Genomic DNA, 23,587 nt, shown 5'->3' with positions numbered 1-23,587 from the left:
TTTTTGAAATTTTCACGGTTGCCAAGCTGTTATCGATATTTCTAACAAAAATACAACTCTACGCTTTAGTTCCCATATGACATTTGTGATTGACATTAGGCAAGAAGAAGAACCTTTTTCTTCAAAAGTATGTCTTTGAAACAGATTTCTTGAACGCAGCAAAATTCAACATTTGAAATTGTAAATATAGTTGCAAACGCTCAAGGCCATACCCAAATCATCTGCAAATCATGAACGTGAGAAGCTTCACTATGCTGCAAACTCTAAGAAACTCTTGGCGCACGTAAGAATCGTGTGTGTGTGGGCTTAAAGACAGAAAGAACCGGTAAAAATAATGAATTTCACAATTATTATCCAATTAGATTTCCTCGCCGCTTCGCCACAAAAGTAACGGTAGTTAGTGGTGATGAAATTGGCAGTGGCACCGGCATTGGCCAAATCACTGGACGTGTACGCAGCAAAGAGGGCGGTCCACACAAAATAAACACGCCGTCCAAAGATATTGTTACGTACCTGCCGCCCCTAACCGAACCGCTGCCCAACTTGCCTGAGGCTGTCTATGCCAAACCGTTAAATGAAAGCGCCACCACGAAGGTGACAACACTAGTGAATGGCTTGCGCATTGCCTCGGAGCCACGCTACGGACAGTTCTGCACAGTTGGTCTTGTGCTGGACTCTGGACCACGTTATGAAGTAGCCTATCCCAGTGGCGTTTCTCATTTCCTTGAAAAGCTTGCGTTTAATGTAAGTTCGCTCTAAAATTTAAATCTCTGCTGGTTATATACATTTAATCTTATCGGCTATTGTCATATGCTCCTGCCACACATTCGTCGTCGTATATTGCCATTCCCTCTTTCCCTTTTTATTATTATTACAATAACATACATACATCCAATTCACTCATATTATTTACAAATCTTAATTATTATTTAATATCATCAATCACACTTCCAGTCAACAGTTAACTTTCCTAATAAGGATGCAATTCTTAAGGAATTGGAGAAAAATGGTGGCATCTGTGATTGCCAAAGTTCAAGGGACACGCTTATATATGCAGCAAGTATTGATAGTCGTGCTCTTGAATCCGTCACCCGATTGCTAGCTGACGTAACCTTGAGGCCAACACTAAGCGAACAGGAAGTGAGTTTGGCACGACGTGCTGTCAGTTTTGAATTGGAAACGCTTGGCATGCGACCCGAACAGGAGCCAATACTTATGGACATGATACACGCTGCCGCCTACAAAGACAACACTCTCGGTTTGCCAAAATTATGCCCGCCATCTAATTTGGAAAAAATTGATCGCAACATTTTAATGAACTATCTAAAGTATCATCATGCACCGGATCGTATGGTCATCGCCGGCGTTGGTGTAAGTTCTTGATTTTAAGCCCACAACTTTTATTTGAATAATCATGGACTCTCCCTCTATGTAGGTAGATCACGATGAACTAGTTGAGCATGTTACAAAATATTTTGTCGAACGCGAGGCCATTTGGATGAAAGAAAATTTAACAAATACAGCACCCGATCAAGTGGATACCTCTCAAGCTCAGTATACCGGCGGCCTAATTAAAGTGAGAAACTATATATGTCCATACTGAATAGGATATTTAAGCTATTTTATGTTATTTAAGGAACACTGTGAAATACCGATTTATGCGGCAGCTGGGCTGCCAGAGCTGGCACATGTTGTGCTAGGCTTTGAGGGTTGTTCCCATCAAGACTCAGACTTTGTGGCACTATGTGTGCTTAACATAATGATGGGGGGCGGCGGCTCGTTCTCAGCTGGTGGTCCTGGAAAGGGCATGTATTCTCGCCTCTATACCAAAGTCTTGAATCGCTACCATTGGATGTATAGCGCAACTGCTTACAATCATGCTTATGTAGATACGGGTCTGTTCTGTATACACGGCAGTGCACCGCCACAGCATATGCGAGATATGGTAGAGGTTATCACACGGGAATTGATGAACATGACCACCGAGCCAACCAACGAAGAATTGATGCGTTCCAAAATACAATTGCAATCGATGCTGCTAATGAACCTCGAGTCCCGACCAGTCGTGTTCGAAGATGTTGGACGGCAAGTTCTGGTTACGGGGTATCGCAAGCGACCCGAGCATTTCATCAAAGAAATTGGTAAGATAATTTAGATATATGTACGAAATTATAAATGAAATATGTGTATCTTCTTTCTCTTTAGAAAAAGTAACATCTGCTGACATACAACGCGTTGCTCAAAGACTTCTTAACTCTGTCCCTTCAGTGGCAGCTCGCGGTGATATTCAAAACTTGCCAGAGTTAAAGGATATTACGAACGCCCTGAATAACAACGGACGATCGCTTGGACGCCGTCTCTCGCTCTTTAAGTAAATTGGTTAAGCTCCCCTGACTAAATACGTTGTTGAATTTGCACTGCATTTTGTACCGATAGGCAATCTTGAAACCAATTTGATCGTTTAAATTTACTATTCTTGCTATACGACAAATTAACCTTCTTGATATTTTTATTCTGTTATTGTTATGTGATGCGCTCGACTTTAGTTATAGCAAATCTAAATTTGAAATGCAAATGCGCTTTTCAATAAAATTGAATAAAAGTACAAGTAAAATAAGTACAGTGTACTGTCGTGAAAATATTAGTAGTTTCAAATATCAAATATGTTTTACATAATTGGATATAGTATATCATCATCTAGTTTGATCGACTCCGAAAAAGTTCAATTTATAAGTTTGCATGACTGTTGTAAGAAATTAAAAACAAAACCAATTTACCAAACCCCTTTTTTTTAATGGATTCGGGGTATACAAAGAATGGAATGACAAAGAAATAGTTTGTATCTTTTCAGAGATTTTCAAGGTTTCTTGAATTTAGGAATGACTCGAATGTCTGTAAATAAATTTATTGTGTAATTAAATCAATTCATGAATTGTTGGCACTACATGCTGTTCAAGTTTAGTTCTATAGTAACTCTATATAATATATATTATCTAAACAAACTTCATGCAACGTTCAATGCCAATTGACATTCAAGAATTAGTTGAAATAAAATTCATATTTTAATCAAGCTGAAAGTTTCTTTAGATATTTCTTAGTACTAAATATGTGAGCTTTCAGATATATACTCAAGCATATGAAGTTTATCTTTTGCTTATCTGTTATTTTGTTATCTTATAGATTGTTAAATTTAATTTATATTATAACGATGAAGAAGAGGAGACTGGCGAAACGGAGCCTTCCTCTAAGCGCGCTGGAAGCTTTGGCGGAGAACAGGCATCACTATCAGTATCACTACTACTACTGCTGCTGCTAGTGCTGCTGCTGCTGCTGCTACTACTACTACTACTACTATTGCTGCTGCTGCTGCTCCTGCTGCCATTTCGATGCTTTGGCAGACGAACAGGTGCTTGAAATGAAAAGAAGAAAACGAATCATTTAAATATGCTCGTTGAAACTTTTAAAACTACTTACAAATGGCTGCTCTGCCTTGATCATCTTCTTCGTCATCCTCTGGCAATTCATCACTGGATATATTCTCATGCATGCGATATTGCTTTGGCAAATGAGATTCATCCTCCAACGGCGGTGCATATTTGGGCTTCTTCGCCTTATCATCTTGTGGCTTGTCCACATCATTATCCATTTCGCTGCCTGTTTGCTTCTTAATGCTTTTGGCAATGACGCGCTTCTGGTGATCGAGTTGGGGAAACAAATCTCTGGAATTCTCTAGAGCTTGCTTCGCGGCATTCATCTCTGCCTGCTGTATGGACGAGCCACTGGCGGTGGCCAAACGCTTCGACCGAAAATAGACAGCCACCTTGTAAACGCGGGTATTCGTGGGTCCACTCGCCTCGACCACCTTGTAATAGGGTATATCTGGCTCCCCGCCGTCCATGGTGCGTAAAGTGAGACAACATTGTTGCAGCTTCGATTTCGGATCATTCCAATCCTGATTCATGATGAACAGTTGCAGCCGTGGAAAGAGACAGACATGACAGAACTGTTCACAATAAAGCAATCCCTTATCCACATAAAGAGCGCCAAGAAAAGCTTCCAGCAGATCCGCTCTATCTTTGGTTTTTAAATCAGCCTTCGGGTTAGCATAGACAGCAAACTTGGGCATGCCCAGGTCGTCACAGACCACAGCCTGTGTACGATTGTTGACCAGCGAGGAGCGCAGCAATGATAAATGTCCCTCATGATGCTCAGGAAAATGTCTATACAAATACTCCGAGCAAATAAGCTGCAACACAGTATCTCCCAAGAATTCCAGTCTTTGATTCGAGCCAAGCGTCAAGTGTGTAAAGCCAATAGAGCGATCCGTAAAGGCGCGTGCAAGCAAGCGTATATGCTTAAACTTGATGCCAATCGAATCCTCAAATCTGGTCAAATCCTTGAGCACGCGGTAAGCATCGATGCAGCTACGATCGCCTAATGGTTCCTGCTCCTGCAACGGATGCTCCGGCAAATTCTTCCATATGGCAAGCAATTTATCGTCCTGCCTAAAGAGAGCATCGGTGAATACCTCATCGGCCACTTTAATGCCGCCATCCAACAGCAAGGCACCCATCAAAGCCTCAAAGCAATTGGCCATGGCATGCCGGAGCTCAAGCTCGTGGCACAAATCCGAGCCATGGGCATACAGCATAAACTCTTCCAGCTGCAATTTCTTGGCTAGCAAAGCCAAATGCTGATTCTGGACAATTGCAGCGCGATAGGTGGCCAAACCACCTTCCTCCAGCTCCGGAAACATAAAGAACAAGTGAATCGAGCTCAAAAATTCGACCACAGCATCGCCCAGAAATTCAAGACGTTCGTTGTGCGTAATATTGGAAACCGTCTCATGATCCTTGCCAAAGCGCGACATAATGCTAACAAGAGTATTGATGCCACGCTTTCTCGTATTCATATAATGAATCTTACGGTCTCCATATTCCGGCTGTCGAATGCCACAATTGGTTAGTGAATTGCGCGCATGGTCTGGATTAGTGCCGTAGTTTTCTTTGTACGAAGGATGCGTAAGTGCCAACTGGAGTAAGTAACGATTTTTGAACTTATAGCCAATACTCTCCTCCAGTAAGTCCAAGGATTTATGGAAGCGTAGATGGCCTGTCAACACAGGTATAAGCATTGCATGCTGTACTATATCACACATAATGCCCGTACGGTAGAAACCATTCGAGCTAATGGCCACGGTAATATTTCGTTTCATCCGTCCCTGGGTACGCATCTCCTGCAGTCGTTGCTCCTTGTCCTCTAGCTTACGTTTGTCCTTGAATGATGGCTTCGACATATTCGCCATTAGATGCCGAAATTTAACATATTCTCGCCAAGCCTTCTGATACTCCGGATTGCCAGCATAGCTCAGCTGAGGTGGACGTATGCCAAAATGTACAATCGCTGGATGTGAGATGCCTGTCTCTCGATCCAAGCATTCGGGTAGATCGGAATTATTTCGATCCAACTGATCGACACGCAGCGAACAGGGCTTATGGCCAGGTTTTGTTACCAACATGCCCTTAATATAATCCACATACTTTTGCCATTCATGTTGACTTATGCGATTCAAGTGCAGCAGCTGCTGCGGCTCCACCAGTTCCGCTGAGTTGTCCAGCAAATACTTCAATACCTCGCACATCGCCAGCACTTCCTTTCCATTGTCCGGCAGCTCGCGCACAAAGCGTGGCAGAAAATGGAAAGCTGGACAAGATTGTTCACCATTTGGCATGAGATTGAAGTCAACCAGCTCCAGCAGCTCATGAAATAGATACTTAACTAGAAAAAAAAATTTGTTTTAAGTATTTATTATTTAGATACAAATGAAATAGCTTACAAAACAAATCCAATTCGCGTATGGTAAAGTTCTCAGGCATCTTCTCCTCGTCATATTCAATGGTATATTCAATATTGAAGCGAATCACTTTGCAGACGGGCAAATCCGTTAGACGGACATGCGATAGCAGAGAGAAGCCTTCAAAGAGGAATTCATGCTCATCGTGTTTGATGATTGTCGGCGTTTTGGTTAGGAAATTTGTGGGCGGCGAAATGGTAATGCGATAATGATAAAGTTTGCTCGCGTTATTAGTGTCCTTATCGCAGATGGGATACCCCTTCTCGCCTGGATATATGCCATGTCGTATGCCAATGCGTCGCGACTTAGCCGAGCAGCGACAGAGCGGTCCATCGTTCATTTCACCCGCATCGTTATGCCATAGATCGGGATGTACCCGCTGTGGGTGTTGCACCTTGCGCGACAGCTCTTCCATGCAACAGTCTTGTTCGATCTTGAAGGCATCCTCATCCGAATCCGAATCGGAGCTGGAGGAACATGCTTCCGATTTATGCTTGTGATTGCAAGCCCGTCGTCGCGTTTTTCGAGCAGGAGGCACATAGATGGGCAATGTCTTCCTCACTCTTTCGGCACGTTCGATGAGCTGCTGCTCAAACATCTCGCAGCGTTTGTGCAGTCGGGGCTTGGCCCTTACTTCATGCTCGATCTTTGTGCGCTCATAGTAGAGTTCAGCGGGTGATGAACGTACCCAGGATTCAGCAGGAGCCTCGGCTTCGATTAAAGCATTCATTTTCTTAATATAATCCTCGGGTTTCTCACAATAGTTGGAACACCACTGACGCAAGAGACGATCCCGTTCTGTTTCCAACTTGGGCGTGCTTGGCGCCTCATTGGGCATGCTCTTCGGATTCCTTTGGCCGGCATGATAGGACTGTCGTGGATTATAATATCTTTGTTCATAGCGATTGTTATAGTTATATCCACCATAATTTTTCGGATAACTATTAGAGTAATAACTGTGACTGGGCTGACGATAATTTGAAGAGTAACTGCCCTGCCTATAATCTGATCTAGATTCATAGCCAGAGCTAGACGACTTAGCTCCGTAATTAGAAGTCGTTCCTGCATAGGGCTCCGGATATCCATAATTCTCATAGTAATATGGAGGTACGTTAGCTGTATACGGCGGCATTGGCATTGGCCCTGAAGCATATGGCGAATAGGCGTTGGCGTCATATTTACCATAATTCACAGATGAACCTTGAGAGTTGTAAGCCTCATTCATACTCCACGGATTGTGTGCATAATGAAAATTTGCCGGCCCAGCTGTTTCAACGTTAGCCGGCTGAGCATCGTGTTTTATGCCCGCCGGAGGTAATTCTACGGCTTCAGCTGGTGGTGGTGGTGGTGGTGGAGGTTGTGTGGGCACATCTTGCGGCGGCAAAGGTGGCTGGTACATAATTTTTAATCCAAAGTCTGATTAGGCTCTACTTCTTCGCGAGAACTAAATTGCAACACCTGCGGCAGCCCTTTTCTCAGGGCTGAATAGACAGCCCTTTTCTCAGGGCTGCATAGACAGCACAAGTAGTTTCGATGGCAAACTAGTTCGAGTGAAGTTATCGAAATGGTCGTTTTATCTGGGATGGGTGGTAACGATTAGCGTATTAAGTACAATCGATAACATGCTGTTCCAATGAACCATATAGGTTTTAACATGCTTAGCTAAAAAAGTTACAAGATTTGTATTTAATTTTAATTAAAGAAATTTTCAATATGGACGTAAAAAAAGAAGACAATGACCAAGATCAAACTGCGCAGATTACGCTTAGCAGCTGTCCAGGCACTACGCCCGCCACACCGTTGAGCAAAAACCAACTGAAGAAACAACGAAAACATGCCGAAATGCTTGAAATGCGAAAATTGCGACGACTGAAGGAGCGCGAGCGTCAAAAGGCGAAACGAGTGGAGGCCAAGGCTAAGGGGCTTCCACTCAGTGTGGGTCCTTCACGCAAGGAGCTGAAACGGCGCCAGCTAATGGCAATCAATAAGCAAAGTTCGCCTGATATAATCAGCGTGGCCATCGATTTGGATTACGACGATCTGATGCACGAGCGAGATGTGGCCAAGTGTGTGAAGCAATGCCTACGCATTTATACGATTAATCGACGAGCCGCCCAGCCGTTGCGTCTGCACTTTACAGGCATCAAGACCAAAGGCAACATACACGAATGCTTCAAAAAGAACGATGGCTGGGAAAATTGGCATGTCGATTATCACTTCGATCGTACACACAGTGAACTGTTCGACAAACAGAAATTGGTTTATTTGACCTGTGAATCGGATACGATACTGGAGAAGTTATTGCCTGGACATACTTATGTTATTGGCGGTTTGGTCGATCACAATCACTTAAAAGGTCTCTGTCATCAGCGGGCAACAAGTGCGGGACTACTTACAGCTCGCCTGCCACTCAGTGAGCACGTGGACATGAAGACGCGCTCCGTGCTAAGCACCTTTCACGTCTTTGAGCTTCTGACACGCGTAGCAGCCAACCAGGGATGGACGCAAGCGATTCTAGAGACTATACCGCAGCGCAAGGGTGCCAAGGCTAAGAACAATAGCAAAGACATGAAAATTGTGCAAACGGATCAGCAAGAGAATGATAAACAAATGGAGATCGAACAAGAGAAAGTTGAGATAACTGATGTGGCGGAGACAGATGAACTTGGGGATAAAGTAATTACAGAGAGTTGACTTTTTCTTGTAGTAAATTCATATTTCTAACTGTCCTTTCGTATAAGGGATTTTGGATTAACAACCCTGTTCGTCTGTTCATAAGTACATAAGTAGAAGAAATCCTTTACCACGACTGAATCAAGTTTATTTGAAATTATTGATAATTTTTTTATATTTCCATACTTCCATTTACCATATTTCTATGGTATCTACAAACGATATTTAGCTATTTTAGTGTATTCCTTGCGTATATTTGAGTGTGTGACTATGTGTTCATCAAGCTAATATAATTCAGAAACATCTGCTGCAGGGTATACTCAGTCAGATACACTAAATGTTTGTAAATAAAAATAGAAGTTAAATGACAAAATAATTGAATCAAATATGTATTTATTTTTAGAAACTGTAAATAAAAAATCTTAAAACAAAGATTGAAGATTGAAACTTTTGTTATTGTAATTTCTTAAGCAAAATATATTAGTTGCGCCTAAAGCTAAACAAAATATTGTGAATCTTTTGATTAGTTTATATAAAAGGTAAATTGTTAAAATGTTTTGCACCCTCAAATTGAATTATATAACTTAATTAACTATACATATGTATATATGTCTATTGCTTCTTAAACTATTTGAAGCAGCTGCTCGAAACTTGTTATATATTTATATATACTCTAAGTCTAGTTGATTTTAAATTTTACATAAGGCAGCATTATTTTTGCATTTGTTTAACTTACAAAAATGCACAAATGTGTTATAGCTAAAAACATATAGAAATATATATATATTTCTTAGCATTTCACTCCTTTTCAACTTAGTCTAGGTTTATTATATAGTTCTACCTCAGAAGTAAGCTGGCACAAAAATGAATTTTGAAACTCGATTTTTTTCAAAAAAGATTTCCGAAGAAAAGTTAAAGCATTTTGCAAACCAATTGAACCTTAACACTAATATTAAACTAAACAACAAATGTTACTTAAACTAACATACGAATCAGTACAAATCTTAAGTTTAAGTTTAATTACACAGGCCAACAGGATTTGGTAACCAAGAATCAGACTAGATTTAGCCAAAGGTTTCTGCAATCGAAGTCGAATTATATGATTTGTCATTGACTGAATAAGATACTTCGAAATTTTAAAAGAGGTTTAAAACGAGACAAATAACACTAACATTTTTCGTAATAACTGTATCGGAGAAAATTGTTGTGATCGTCATCTATGTTTGCTTTTTTTAATTCATATCGATAATATATCAAAAGATTGATTTATTACAGATATTTTGACATCAGTTTCGGATTAAAAATATGGCTTTAATAAGTATAGTCTGATTCTTGGTTGGTCTGTGTTATTAGTAGGCACAAAGTTTTTAAAAAACGGCTTATCAACTATTTACCGAACGAACAAAAACTTGCTTTATAAATGCAAAATGCAGCTAGCAAAACTAATCTATATATACTGAATATATATATATATATATATATATATATATATATATATATATATATATATATATATATAAAATAAAATTCAATTAGGGATTGCTCTTTACTAGTAGTTCCCCTAGACAATTTTCATGGGCACATCGATAAGGCAGTCCGCTTCAAGGCGTCCAAGCGTTTTCTTAACACGCAGCGCTGTTAAGCGCACCGTTGGATTTGGATGCCAACATTCCTGCATGATCTTCGAGAGGCTGGCTAGCACATCATCCTCTTGCCAACGCATTGGTATGGGCGGTCTATAGCCCTTGGCGCAGACAACTGCATGCATATCATCAAATGTGGGATCTGACGGCACCACATCATGATATGGCAGCGCATAGTCCTCGCAAGCAGTTGTCTTTGTGCCCGATATGGGCGTATAGCAACGTCTGGCAATCTCCCAGAGGACAAGGCCGACAGAGTACATGTCGGCACGTTTGAATTCTTCGAATTGCTGTGGATTCAACGTCTGGTCGAGCACTTCTGGCGCCATGTAGCGACGTGTGCCGACGCGTGTATTCTGTGCAATATGGATCTCATCCAGTTCCGATATGTACTTAACCGCTAATCCAAAGTCAGCAATAGCGCATTGCCCATTCCGCTTGACCAATATATTCTTGCTCTTGATATCCCGATGGGCTATGGCTGGTTTGCCCGGTGTGCCAAAGATTTCGTCATGCAGATGTGCCAAACCGGATGCCAGGGAATAAGAGAGCAGCTGTAGCTTTTGTGGATTGATCACCGATGTGGAGAGATAATCGTGCAGACTGCCCATTTCATGGTAATCGGTGATCAAAAGCATTTGTGTCCAACTGCCATTTCCTTTTATATCAGCCGCAATAAAACCCAAAATATTCTCATGACGCATCAGCACAGTTTGATAGATTTCTGTTTCGCGAAACCAGGATGCTTCCTCGGTGGTGAAAAAGGTCTTGACAGCTACTCGTTCATCGCGCCATTTGGCCAGCCACACCTCGCCGTAGCGTCCCTTGCCCACGAGGCGCACCATTTGTATCTGCTTGGCAATTGTGCGTTGCACCAGTAGCGGAAGACCAGATCCAGAGCCCGAGCTCTGTTCGACTAACTGCGATATCTGAGAATTGCACATGGAGTTGATCAAACGTGGTTGCTTTTGCAGTTTATTGCGACGTTTGAGAAAACCGCATAATGCAACGACAAACACAATAAACACGAAGAGGAGCACAATGATGGCCAGGAGTGTCACTATATGAATGGATTCCCGGCTAACGGGCAGTTCGGGTGGCGGTGTCGTCAGCTTCGGCATAAAGTCTGGCTGCAGCTCTCGATTGCATAAATCCTTCTCATCACAGCAGGCAATATTTTTCCCATGTAAATAAGGCATAACTGACACTTTGCACATTAACAATCCGCCATTATCCTCGGGGGGCATACAGCCAAATGTGCGCTCCTCCTCATATGTGCCTGTTGTCTCATCGTAAACCTCTTCGACGGCGCTGAAACAACTGCCACCTGGTCGTGTCTCGCAGGTACCGTTGCTTACATTGTTCGGGCAACTGCCATCGCAATAGCAAATCATCGAACGTGCATTTTTACGCTTATCGTGATTTGCTGTGATTGCAGCTGCAATTTCTGGTTCAACAACTGCAATCTCTTCGTATGCACGAAATTCGGCATTATGTATTTGCACAATTAACACAAAAACAAAACAAACTAACGAAACACTTCCCTTGCACATTATTAATGATATAACTTGTGCACAGGAAAAACAGATTTTTTTTATTTTCGTTTATTAGCTTCTTATCTAGAGATGTACGTAAAAAGAACTATCGAATCATGGATGTATCGATCCATACTGTTGGTATGCATATAAAGTTTGATGATAATAATCGCATCAAAGTTATGTTTATAGAAAATTGTAATACTGCCTAGAGATATTTATTTACTGTTATAAATATTATATTTTAGATATATTTGCTGTAATAGCTGTAAATTTGTTATCTCATAGCATCGATATATTGATGTTATTTATTGGGATATATCGCTTATTGTTTATAGCATGCTTATTTAATTAGTTGATTTTAAACAAATAGTATTTATCAGATATTATTCATATTTCAAATATATCTGATTATTCACTCATCTAATATACACTTGAAAACTAAAAGTACAAGCTATACATAATAGTTTATTAATCTGGTAGAGCTTGTGCATCATTTTCCAACACTGAAGGCACATAATGTTTGGACTGCTGCGTTCTCAACTCCAATATGTGAGAATATTTGAACGCAGTATGGCTTTCTATGCTGTTGCAAAAGGACGGAAAGTTGGAATATATGAAAACTGGACGCAATGTGAGCAACAGGTAAAGGGTTTCAAAGGGGCCCTTTACAAGAAGTTCAACTGCCGCCAAGAGGCGGAGAAATTTATCAGTCCCGCTGGAGCTGGAACTCAGGGAAATTACGCACCAGATAAAATAGCTGTGCCCCTTGGACAAAGAAAAGGTCCGCCAGTTAGTTGGCAGCATCAGTCGCCGAATGAAGTTGAAAGCAAAGATTTCTGGCCAGAAGATGTTGATGAAAAACAGGAGGTCACAGATGATGATTTAGTGAGTATAATGTGCAACACTTATATGCTTTAAATACCTAACACTTGTCACCTTAGTTGCTGGCCATGAATGAGGTAGAAGGATTTACTGAACAGCCAGGCAACAATCTCAAACGTAAAGCTGAAAGCAGCAGCTCTGCAAAATCGAAAATTCCACGGTACATCTCAAATGTAGAAGATGTCGTTGCGCTGAAGCAATTCGGCCCATTTGAGTTTACGATGAATTCCGAAGGATATGTCATTGTCTATACGGATGGTTCTTGTCTAGGCAACGGGAAAAAACATGCATGCGCCGGCTTTGGCGTTTACTTTGGTGACAATCATCAACTGTGAGTTGATACATTTGTAGCTATTGAAAGTAACTTAATTTATTAATTGGCTGAAAACACTTTTGTAGAAACGCGGCAAAGCCCGTACTGGGGCGTGTAACAAACAATGTGGGCGAAATTCAGGCAGCAATATATGCTATTAAAACCGCATTGGATTTGGGCATTAAAAAGCTTAGCATTAACACAGATTCACAGTTCCTCATCAACTCGATAACAAAGTGGGTACCCGGTTGGAAGAGGCGTGGCTGGAAGCTTCCAAATATGCAACCTGTTAAAAATGTAGCTGACTTCAAAGAATTGGATGAGCTACTGCAAAGCGATCAAGTTCAAGTCAAATGGGTATGTTTTATTTAAATACTGCACTATGCCTAACTTAAAGCACATTTCCCTTATTAAAGAACTACGTCGAAGCGCATAAGGGCATCAAGGGAAATGAAATGGCAGACAAATTGGCACGACAAGGCTCCCAATTATACAGAGAGTTAAATTGCAAAAATGTTTAGTTTATATTTAATTAATTTCAAGGTGTATTTCACTAGGCGAGTAATTTTTGAATTTAGATGATCAATATGATTATTATTTTCGGTATTTTGAGCCACGCGCGTATTTTTTGAATTAAGTATGCAGCCCAATAAAATTGACATTTCGTCTTGAAAACAAGTTTGCAGTCTTGCTAGTTTTACGTTTGTCAACACTGACAGCAGTAATAATGTTCTTGAAGTTTATTTAGGTAAAAAAATGAAATGTTTAACAAATTTAACAATTTTTGTATTTACATTCATTGCTGTGCTGTTGGTAAACATTATTAATTGCTATGCGAAGCATCAAAGCATAATGCGCATAGAAATGGACCCCATCGGCATGCATAGGTTTGCATAAATCAAATATATTTTTATAAACAAATATATATTAAAATTCTTAACTAGAAAGTTAAAGTACACTGTAGAGTTCGCTGAAACAATTGCAAACTTGAATTGTGAATATATGGTCGTGCAACTGCTTCCGGCAGCCGTTTATATTAGCACCGATGAGCTGGACGAATTGCAACGCTTGAAAATGGTGAGCTCCATGGTACCCTGTAATAGTTGGTAATGCTATGGCAAGATTATGTGATACGTGAGTTCATGTACTAATTAAAAATACTAGTGTATGATCATGTGTTGGCCGAGAAGGAGCTTTTGTTCTTTACCAGCATATCAGGTACTACAAAATAATGGCCTGTAATAATCACTTGCGCAACCAAGAAGCAGCCATCAACATAGTCTGTCTCAACTACTTTTAACTTAGTTAATAGCCTTCCAAAATAAGCAATAACAAATAAATCTTATTTAATAGATAAATGCGCAGTATCCAAAATTCATTGACGTTGAAATCATAACTGAAAAAGCGAAACCCTTCTCAGTGCTTCTACGTGGATCAACAAAGATTAAAGAGCCAATACAATTGCCCATTCATTTTCGCTATCATGCAGCGAGTCTTACAAGGTAAGAACTGACAATCTAATCAAATATATACTGTATATAGCTATTGCAGGACCTTGGCCAAGGTAAAACTAAGTTCTCCTGAACTTTATCTCAACTGTACGAATGACGATAAGCAACTCATAGACAAGGCCCTACTAGATGAATATGATAAGTTTTACTGCCTAAACGAAGAGGCAACTGATTTTGTAGAACGAATCGAAATGGAGAAATGTAATTGGCAACGATTACATTTGGAATTCAATATAGAAAATCCACTTATAGCTGAGATACCTGTAGGAGATGCCAATGGCTATATTCCAGTTCTCTTTGCTACACTCAGCATCAGTTGGGCAGCTACCATTTGGATTATGCTAACCACTAATAAAGCAGCTAAACGCATTAATAACCAACTTAGAGAAGTGGAGTTGCAGGAAGCAAAGTTTAAATAATAATCAAGAGGTTCAAGAATTTATATCCATTTAGATTCATGTGATAAATGCCGCCAGACTAGACATTTTATGATATACTTTATTTGTTTACATTTATAAATATTTGCCGTGGAGATAAATACCTTAAGACCCGCGATTCCCAGCGTCAAATACCATTGGCATCTACGGGGGCAGATTTAAAGTTGTGTGAAGTTATCTTCCGGCAGCCTGTCTTCTTGATGCATGTGGCATTTGTCTTTGTGTAATCAAAATAGTTAGCAACAAATACTCTAGTATATATTTAAAAAAATGTCAAATTTTGTTAAATATAAATGTATACATTTTCTTATTGTGAGAACTTTTCGAACCTCTCTCGTAAAGTCATATATTGCTATTGTCATGTATATAGCGCGTGTCTTAAAAGTACATTACACTCTAGTTTAAGCCTTGTAATTAGGGCCGCAATAAATTATGTTAAGCAGCACGTTCCAAAAATGTTTATGGCTAAATCATGCTTTTCTCAGTATAAACTCGTGGAGCTTGTGAACCTTGAGAGTCGGAAGTACAAAAGTTTTATATATGTGCTCATATTCACCCTTTACGATATTAATTCAAACTTATCTCTGCAAGCAGTTCACAATTCACGTTCTCCACAAATATGCCTTATAAAACTTGGGAACTACTAAAGCTGGAGCAACAATTTCATCTTAACTTATATGATATTTCATATAATAGTAGATTTTGTTTTCTTTTGATGGTCTTTATATATGTCTTATCATAAGACTTAGATGAGGTAAACTTTATTTAGGCTACGGAACATGTCTATAGTTTATTGTATCAAAATGATTAATTACAAAATTAATTTAGACTATGCTAGACTTACACAAACTAAAATAATAACATATATACAAATTTTTAAATTTAATAGAACTCGATCAATAAAACTTAAAATCGATCTTCTTTGCCACCTGTTGGAGCCAGGGTTCTCGAATCGAGTTGTAAATTTTTTCGCAATGTCATTGTGCTGGACATATTTGGTGGTTCGTTCCATGGCTGAATCGTAGCCTTGCCAAAGATTACGAATAGGGCATTACACAGCAGATAGACGCCGCCGGTGATGAAGAATACCACACGCCATTGAGTTGGATCTTCCTCATCCGATACTATGGCACCCACTACCAAAGGTGCTATGATTGATGTGATTCCCGCCAATCCATTCGTAACACCCATCATAGGACCAGCAAAATTTGGCGACAAATCCATATGATTCACGAGATATCCACAGAAGCAGGCGGCATTGATGCCTACAGCAAAGACTAGCAATACAATGGCCTCCGTCTTCTCATTAGCCGTCATATAGCCAAGTCCAATCAGGCAACCCATGGGTACCCATTGACCAATTGAGTTGAACACCTTACGAGCTGTGGTGACTGTCAATGTGCCTCGATTTATAAGCAAATCCGAAATTGGGCTAACGACAAAACAGAGTAAGCCCATGACAAAGTAGGGCAGTGAGGAAAGCAACGCATTCGACTTAACGTTCAATTTGAGCACGCTGCTCATATAGGTGGGCATCTCTGTTAGCATCGTATAAAAGCCCCAGGTGAATCCACAATGAGCAGCCAGCAGGCCATAGAAAGCCGGCGAAGTGAAGATTGATTTCCACGGTACAGCGAGGGACTGAAAAAGAAAATATATAAAAATGATTATAGGCATGAGTATAAGAGTCAGAATCTCAAAGATTCACTGAATATATCTCTTATATTACAAGTAGTGTCGATTTGGGCTTCTCATGACAACTCTCACTCTGTGTAAGAGTCCATGAGTATAAGAGTATAACAGTATATTAGACTGTGACAATATATAAGAGTATAACAGTATGTATTAGTACTTATAGGCATTGCTGTAGCCCCTGCACCAGACGCAGAGTCTCTTCTAGTTAAGTACACTCACCTGTCCGTTATTATTGCTGCCCGTAAGACTTTGAATGTATTCTCGCTCGGTTTTGCAAATGCTCTTCGATGTGGCCGGGTCATTGGCACCCTTCCAGGCGAAGAGCAGTACCCAAGCCAAGCTCAGTCCGCCCGATAAATAGAACAAACCCGGCCAGCCCATTGAGGACTCGAATATGGCGCCACTGCTAACCAAAATGACAGCTGTGCCAAATTGGGCGCCCGAATAGATGGCCGTGCTGAGAAAACCACGCTCCGTGCGGGGCACCCACTTGGACAGCAGTGTGTGCATACATGGATAGATGCTGCCCTGAACAAGACCAGTTAGCACGCGCATCACACAAACGTTAATCCAGCCACCTTCGGCCGCAAGTGGATGAAAGAAGCACAAGATGCCGCCAATAGCCGTGCTAAAGTTAATAACATATTTGGCGCCAAAGCGTTTGGCCAACAGACCTGTAACGAAAAATTAATAAATTTCATTTATTATGTGGCAACGACGAATTCTTAGTGGACAAAGTGGCAACGCTAACTAAAATTACGGTTTTTTTTTCTGGCTACGCTCGAACTTGTAACATGGTAATTGTAAGAACGGCTAACAACACTGGAAACTAGCGGTTAACGGTAATATTTTAAGCCGGACCTTTTAAGCACAGGCAAATGAAAGTGCACAAATTTGTATTCTTTCTCAATTGAACTCACCTGATGGAACCTGGGAGACCACGTAGCCCCAAAAAAAGCTGCTCAGTATTAAGGACTTTTGGGACGTTTCCCAATTGTAATAAGGAGCATCAGCTGTTGATTGTGTCATTGGCACAATTGATGCCGAGATGTTCACCCGCTGGAAGTAATTGATCATCATACCCAAAAATAAGAGTATCGCCTGCCAGTGACGAGCACCAAACTTGTTGGCTGAAATAATTATTTATTAGATCTTTGCTATTAGGTATTGCTCATTAGTGATTGGTCATTGGTAATTGGTTACGTTGGACGTTCTATTTGTTATTTGTGATCAGTCTAGTTTTTTACTAACTTAAAAAGTTTTAGTTATTTATAAGACACATTAGTGACTATATTTACTAGCTAAATGTCTAAGCTGAGCCTCAACTAAGAGTGGAGTCCTTTCGCTGCTCCGTGAATAGACCATAATGTGAGACTATTAGATGCTTTGGACTGCGAGTTTACTTATTGACTGTTCGATGAGCTGTGCCAATATTTGTTATTCAATTATTATTCCACTAGATTGCTAGGCTTTATTTTTGCACGCATTTAAATTGTGTTTCAAGTGCACTCTGATAATAACCGGGGCGTTCGACATCTTTTATAATTAGCAACTATTGTGTCATTATCATTATCATTAACGCAAGCCAATGCAAAAGCAATAAAAAACAAAAGGCTAATGGAAAATTTAACACTCACAGTGGAGCGACCAAAGGGGGACCAATCGAGAAATGGAGCTAGCTCTAGGAAATATGAACTGGAAGTGGAATATTTATTTGTAACTTAGCAAACATAGATAATCAGAGAGCAAATATTTTTATTTGTGCAGCAAGACTTACTTATCTTTGCTGACATCCTGATATATGATAGATATCTATATATATGTATATGTATGTATATATAACATATATGTTTGTATATATATCAGAATGTTACTTCCAGAGAGATACTTGATATACGTTTTGAATGTTTCGTTAATACTCGTTCACGTCGTTCAAAGCTAAAAACATGAAGTTTTATATATATAATCATCTACATATCTGTTTTTGATAAGTTTCTAAAACTTTTTTGTGTGCTCCTAGGAGGCGTGGTAAGCCGGTAAAATGATATCTTCCACAATTGTATATAATCGCGTAATCTTTACCGCACCGTATACAGGACGAATGTATTTTATACCCTAGCCTCCATTGAAAATATGTATAATATGTATAATAATGTGCTTAGCAGGCTCAAACCGGCGTAGCCGAAGCACATATATATCATTATCAACTGACATGTGGTTTTAGCAGAACAGTATAAGAGTGTAATCGTTTGAAATTATAAGACTCAAAGAGCAAAAGTGTACTATACCAACAGTAGCTGTCCGCTCAACTTTATAAGAGTTGTAATATAAGTGGGGGACACAAGACAAGTGTGCCTCATAGCCTTTATGAGAGTTTAAGAACTTAAGAGTCTGAGCTTAAGAGTAAAAGAGTGCTCGCCTTAAGATCAAGATATAGATCTGTCCGTCTGCTAGTCTGTATAAGATTGTAAGAGTGTAACGTATACGTGTTACAAACAACCGATAAATCACATGCAGGTCGAGGTTATAAAATAACCAATGTTTTTGTTATTTTCTTGATACTGAATCAATTTGTGAAATGGCCGCTCGTTAGTCTGTAAAGGGTATCTCCTGGTCAAGCCGTAACGTCTGGAGCATATAGTACAAACAGATAATAGAAGCGTACGAAGTGTTCCGTATTATGTCGGCTTATGAGTGGACGAACTCAATCTGTGTAGACATGCAGCGCGTATCAATAACCTATACCAGCTGATTAGAAATGTTCTTTTCTTCTAGAAGAACTTAATGAACTGATTTTTTTGTGCACTTCATTGGATTATTTTACTTATATGAAACAAAATGTACCTTACTTTATCTAATCAATAAAGATTAGCGTAAATCATGATTTTTAATTTAGTCTCCTTTCTAATCACATTTCATTGACAAATTTGTACTTACGTTTTGTGGATTTATCCGCCGTTGGTTCAGAACTCATATTTGCCATTAATACTTCACTTGAATCTCGCGTCGTTGCTGAGCGACTGAAACATGAATTGGCTACACCTGTGCCATTTATACGTCCAACAAGAATTCATTTCACTTTGATTATCTGCTCGAGTGCCCGATTTGAGATAGGGTCTGTGTTTAACTTTAGTCATTATCACGACTATTAAGTCATAAAGCAGACACACATATAACTGCGATTTATCTTATTACTAATAGCAATTTAAATATATTACTTTGGTTTATTATGTGTCAAAGATATAAACACTGATATAAACATATTTGATATAAATATTAATTTATGTTTTATCCGATAATTCACCTATCAATTATTTTTTCCTTTTAGTGTACTTCGTATTTTAAGTATTTGAAACGTTTAATCTTATCTAAAACAAATTTAAACTGGATTCCCAGCAAGTACTGTGTAATTATTTAAATTTCTGTAGAAGCGTGTCATTAAAGCTAAAGCTTAACACCTAAAACATTATATTAATTCCAAGTAAACAAACAAAAAACAGAGATGTGCATTACTTTATCTCCTACTGAAAAATAATTGCATTAACATTTTTGTTAAATGAATAATTTAAATATCACTTAGACCAACTAAGCCAGTAAATATTGAAATTCGCTAAAATATTCATTTTTGAATCCACTGCGCGAAGCGCGCCATTCTATTTGAGAGATTTACCAACACACATGACACACACACACTATAGAACTAGCAACCAATACGAACATTAATACACACCTGGTAAAAGTTTTTTTTTGCATGCCTAAGTTGGCGCCATTGATTTGAGTAATTTACCAACACACTTTACCATAAACACTATTCAGCACTAGCAAGCAATGGAATTGTTATACCCGCCTTGCCACCAATTTTTGTATTTTGCTCAGTGTTACATTTGATTTAGCCCTAAAAAATTCTGTATAAGACAATATATAATATTAATAAAATGAACAATTTGAATATATACAACCAGTTCACTTCACATGAAATTTATCTGTTTTAATTGTTTCATATTTGAATCGGCGCCTTTTTTTTGAGAGATTTGTCAACACTATACATATTATTCAGTACTGGCTGGCAATTAAAATGTCAACATAATTTGTCAACACTGTTTTGTTATTTTGTTTTGTATTACATTTTGTATAAAATATGTCTACTCGTTTATCATTTGGCGATGAAGGCGCCCAAACAAACAGTATACCCCGTATCATGACGTTTCGCCCAAGCTACGAGGAGTTCGTCAATTTCGCCGAGTATATCGAATACATTGAATCACGTGGAGCACATAAAGCTGGCTTGGTTAAAATTATTCCGCCCGTGGAATGGAAGCCGCGTCGGTCAGGCTATGATATTGAGAATATAAATATGACAATACCAGCGCCAATATGTCAGGTCGTAACAGGGTAAGTGAGTGCAGAGTAGAAGCCGTAGCTCTTCGGTTAATTTGTACTGTTTGTAGGGCTCATGGCGTTTATCAGCAAATCAATATACAGCAACGCCGTCAGATGACACTGCGACAGTTTATGGAGAAGGCCAACTCGGAGCTGCATCAAACTCCAAGGCACTTCGATTACGATGATCTGGAGCGCAAATACTGGAAGAATATCACATATATATCGCCGCTATACGCAGCCGATGTGAAGGGCACGTTGAGCGATGAAGATTTGAGTGTGTGGAATATTGGCAGATTAGATACTATATTAAACCTGGTTAATACGGACTATGGCATTGAAATTGATGGTGTTAATACGGCATATCTATATTTTGGCATGTGGAAGAGCTCGTTTGCATGGCACACAGAAGATATGGATCTGTACTCGATAAACTATTTACACTTTGGAGCCCCAAAAACTTGGTATGCAATACCTCCGATCTATGGCAGACGCTTAGAGAAGTTGGCGAATGAAACCTTCGTGGAGAATTATCAGGAATGCAATGCCTATTTGCGCCATAAAATGACCATGATTAGTCCCAAAGTCTTGCGTCAACATAATATTCCTTACAATAAGATTACGCAAGAGGCTGGTGAGATAATGATCACATTTCCCTTTGGATATCATGCTGGCTTTAATCATGGCTTTAATGGTGCGGAGTCAACAAATTTTGCTTCCAAGCGCTGGATTGAGTATGGCAAGAGGGCGAGCATTTGTAGATGTCGTAGCGATATGGTTAAAATATCAATGGAAACATTTGTCCGACACTTTCAACCCGAGCGCTACGACAACTGGTTAAAGGGCGAGGATTACGGCTGCCATCCCGAGGAGCCCGGCAAGATCTGTGCTGCAGCGCCACCCACCATCAATGAGTATAAAATTACTCAAGAGAGGTGAGAAAGTGTTCCAATAGCTGAATTGAAAATTGCTAAATTACTTTCGATTACAGCTCCCACCCATCTAAATCAAAAAATTTGCATCAACAGAAACGAGGCTGCTCCTTGGCAGAGGTGAATGTCAACTCTGATGTGGATGCAGCGGTAGCGGCAGACGAGGAGGAGGATAAGACGAGTGTGAGCAGTCGAAGCAGTTCTAATTTAAAACAAGCTGTAGTCAAGCTGCGTAAGCTTCCCTCCGTCTTGCCAGTTGCTCAATCTACAACGCCTGCGTCGACCAACAAAAAATATGACTTCAATTCAATTGCTGTGGTGCGTGTTAAGCGTCTATGGAATGCTCTGCCATGTGAGAAACCAGGCACCAATTTGCTGCCCAATGGTGTTGTAAAGAATACGAAACGTATGCGTTTCCAGACAAAGGTGCTAACGTTGGAGGATGAGGATTAATCGCGGGGCATGTTACCTAAAGAATAAAGATGAATTCTTAAATGGGAGGATCCCAAATTGGTATGCCCTGCATGGTTGTACGACTTAATACCAAGCTTAAGGATACGGACCTAGGACTAGTTGCTGTTCAAGCAAAAAACTTACTTTTACTTTAAAAGATTTGACGATCTCTATTGTTAATAGTTTTATAAGAATGCCACAATCAAAGAAATACATAAACATACACCTACCTATAGAAATAATCTAAGAATATAGACATGTACCTAACAAAATAGTTGTATATAATAAATGAAAGCTACCCTACTAATACAGCCCATTTAATCCAATATTTATATTTTATAGTTAGCCCTGTCTACAAAATGTATGAAACAGCGGAATTACATTGGGTTCCAGGTGTACCCCAGTCGAGCAATGCTAGGGACTTGAAATATCGAATATCAATTATATGATCTTTGGAAACACACTCATCTTGGGCGTGATAGCGCTGGTAAAGCTGCAAAGCCTTAAAACTTGGCAAATTTACAATCTATATTGTTTTATTACATTATAATTTTTATTATATTTGCCCATTTAAATAATTGAAAGTTTTCGTGGATTATTTAATATGTTTACACAATTATGTTTTGTTTATTTAACTTGCAACGCGCCGATCGTCAAAAGTTTTGTTTCATTTGCCGATTTATATAGATTAAAAAAAACAGGATTTATTAAAAAAAAAAAAACAGTTCAATAGGTCTCCCAAAAAAAACTTTGCGATATCACTAAAAAAGGAGGGGGTGGGGGCCCGATCTTAAACGTATCGTTTAAATAACTGTTTCAACTTATATATTTCGTTTCGATTTTAGAACTTAACATTTGTTTCGCCGTAATATATATATATATATATATATATATATATATATATATATATATATATATATATATATATATATATATATATATATATATGTAGATGTGTGTTTTAATGTATGTATGTAAGTATATATGAAAGAAATTATAAAAACGTAAATGAACTAAAAGTAAAACTCATTAATTATTATATATATAAATGAATAAAGAAGAGCTACATGAATTTTTTATCTGTGCTTGCACATTTCTATATATGTTTGAAATTTCCTTCCTTTGCACAGCTGAAAGAAATATGGACGCGGGGGGCGGGGGATACTCGCAAAATTCAAAAAATCGTAGGATGATTTTTTATATTGAGTATGAAATGCAACGCATTCTAAATGCGTGAATCGATGAGCGGATTTGTGGAAGGGGGCAGATCTTGGGA

At 39.3% G+C, this 23,587-nt stretch overlaps 8 protein-coding genes across 10 annotated transcripts; 5 read left to right on the top strand and 3 right to left on the bottom strand.

The window, feature by feature from the left end:
* The first annotated feature begins 68 nt into the window (after positions 1-68).
* LOC111599897 (mitochondrial-processing peptidase subunit alpha) lies at positions 69-2,547 on the top strand. The gene is made up of 6 exons (XM_023315720.2): positions 69-283; positions 363-744; positions 955-1,371; positions 1,436-1,576; positions 1,637-2,141; positions 2,206-2,547. The coding sequence occupies exons 1-6, from the start codon at positions 231-233 to the stop codon at positions 2,373-2,375; spliced, it is 1,668 nt and encodes a 555-aa protein (XP_023171488.2). The 5' UTR covers positions 69-230; the 3' UTR covers positions 2,376-2,547.
* A 591-nt stretch (positions 2,548-3,138) lies between these two features.
* LOC111599916 (ribonuclease 3) lies at positions 3,139-7,414 on the bottom strand. The gene is made up of 3 exons (XM_023315745.2): positions 5,837-7,414; positions 3,475-5,778; positions 3,139-3,409 (listed from the first exon to the last, which is right to left on the bottom strand). Exons 1-3 carry the CDS (start codon positions 7,251-7,253, stop codon positions 3,201-3,203), a joined length of 3,930 nt encoding a protein of 1,309 aa, XP_023171513.2. The 5' UTR covers positions 7,254-7,414; the 3' UTR covers positions 3,139-3,200.
* Positions 7,415-7,480: 66 nt separating this feature from the next.
* On the top strand, positions 7,481-8,875 carry LOC111599917 (tRNA methyltransferase 10 homolog A). Its single transcript, XM_023315746.2, has one exon. The coding sequence runs from the start codon at positions 7,568-7,570 to the stop codon at positions 8,546-8,548; it is 981 nt and encodes a 326-aa protein (XP_023171514.1). The 5' UTR covers positions 7,481-7,567; the 3' UTR covers positions 8,549-8,875.
* A 1,192-nt stretch (positions 8,876-10,067) lies between these two features.
* On the bottom strand, positions 10,068-11,794 carry LOC111599898 (bone morphogenetic protein receptor type-1B). Its single transcript, XM_023315721.1, has one exon. The coding sequence runs from the start codon at positions 11,721-11,723 to the stop codon at positions 10,089-10,091; it is 1,635 nt and encodes a 544-aa protein (XP_023171489.1). The 5' UTR covers positions 11,724-11,794; the 3' UTR covers positions 10,068-10,088.
* Positions 11,795-12,102: 308 nt separating this feature from the next.
* On the top strand, positions 12,103-13,561 carry LOC111599887 (ribonuclease H1). The gene is made up of 4 exons (XM_023315710.2): positions 12,103-12,593; positions 12,650-12,921; positions 12,990-13,260; positions 13,320-13,561. The coding sequence occupies exons 1-4, from the start codon at positions 12,225-12,227 to the stop codon at positions 13,422-13,424; spliced, it is 1,017 nt and encodes a 338-aa protein (XP_023171478.1). The 5' UTR covers positions 12,103-12,224; the 3' UTR covers positions 13,425-13,561.
* Positions 13,562-13,588: 27 nt separating this feature from the next.
* LOC111599888 lies at positions 13,589-15,323 on the top strand. The gene is made up of 4 exons (XM_023315711.2): positions 13,589-13,790; positions 13,848-13,980; positions 14,257-14,405; positions 14,455-15,323. The coding sequence occupies exons 1-4, from the start codon at positions 13,660-13,662 to the stop codon at positions 14,831-14,833; spliced, it is 792 nt and encodes a 263-aa protein (XP_023171479.1). The 5' UTR covers positions 13,589-13,659; the 3' UTR covers positions 14,834-15,323.
* Positions 15,324-15,557: 234 nt separating this feature from the next.
* Positions 15,558-20,596, bottom strand: LOC111599886 (putative inorganic phosphate cotransporter). 3 transcript variants are annotated; one of them, XM_023315706.2, is made up of 6 exons: positions 20,506-20,596; positions 20,277-20,451; positions 19,484-19,722; positions 17,467-17,676; positions 16,766-17,220; positions 15,558-16,492 (listed from the first exon to the last, which is right to left on the bottom strand). In XM_023315706.2, the coding sequence occupies exons 3-6, from the start codon at positions 19,527-19,529 to the stop codon at positions 15,758-15,760; spliced, it is 1,446 nt and encodes a 481-aa protein (XP_023171474.2). In that variant the 5' UTR covers positions 19,530-19,722; positions 20,277-20,451; positions 20,506-20,596; the 3' UTR covers positions 15,558-15,757. The 3 variants fall into 3 exon arrangements, with proteins under 3 accessions (XP_023171474.2, XP_023171476.2, XP_023171477.2); XM_023315708.2 differs by having other exon boundaries at positions 19,484-19,663; XM_023315709.2 differs by having other exon boundaries at positions 19,484-19,634.
* Positions 20,597-20,615: 19 nt separating this feature from the next.
* LOC111599885 (probable lysine-specific demethylase 4A) lies at positions 20,616-22,618 on the top strand. The gene is made up of 3 exons (XM_023315705.2): positions 20,616-20,938; positions 20,995-21,861; positions 21,918-22,618. The coding sequence occupies exons 1-3, from the start codon at positions 20,685-20,687 to the stop codon at positions 22,309-22,311; spliced, it is 1,515 nt and encodes a 504-aa protein (XP_023171473.1). The 5' UTR covers positions 20,616-20,684; the 3' UTR covers positions 22,312-22,618.
* The last annotated feature ends 969 nt before the right edge of the window (positions 22,619-23,587 follow it).

This window comes from Drosophila hydei, unplaced genomic scaffold (assembly GCF_003285905.1).
Source record: "Drosophila hydei strain 15085-1641.00,03,60 unplaced genomic scaffold, DhydRS2 tig00000315-arrow-arrow-pilon, whole genome shotgun sequence".
NCBI lineage: Eukaryota > Metazoa > Arthropoda > Insecta > Diptera > Drosophilidae > Drosophila > Drosophila hydei.
Note: the sequence above shows the minus strand (reverse complement) of the source record. Positions and strands in the feature narration are given on the sequence as shown.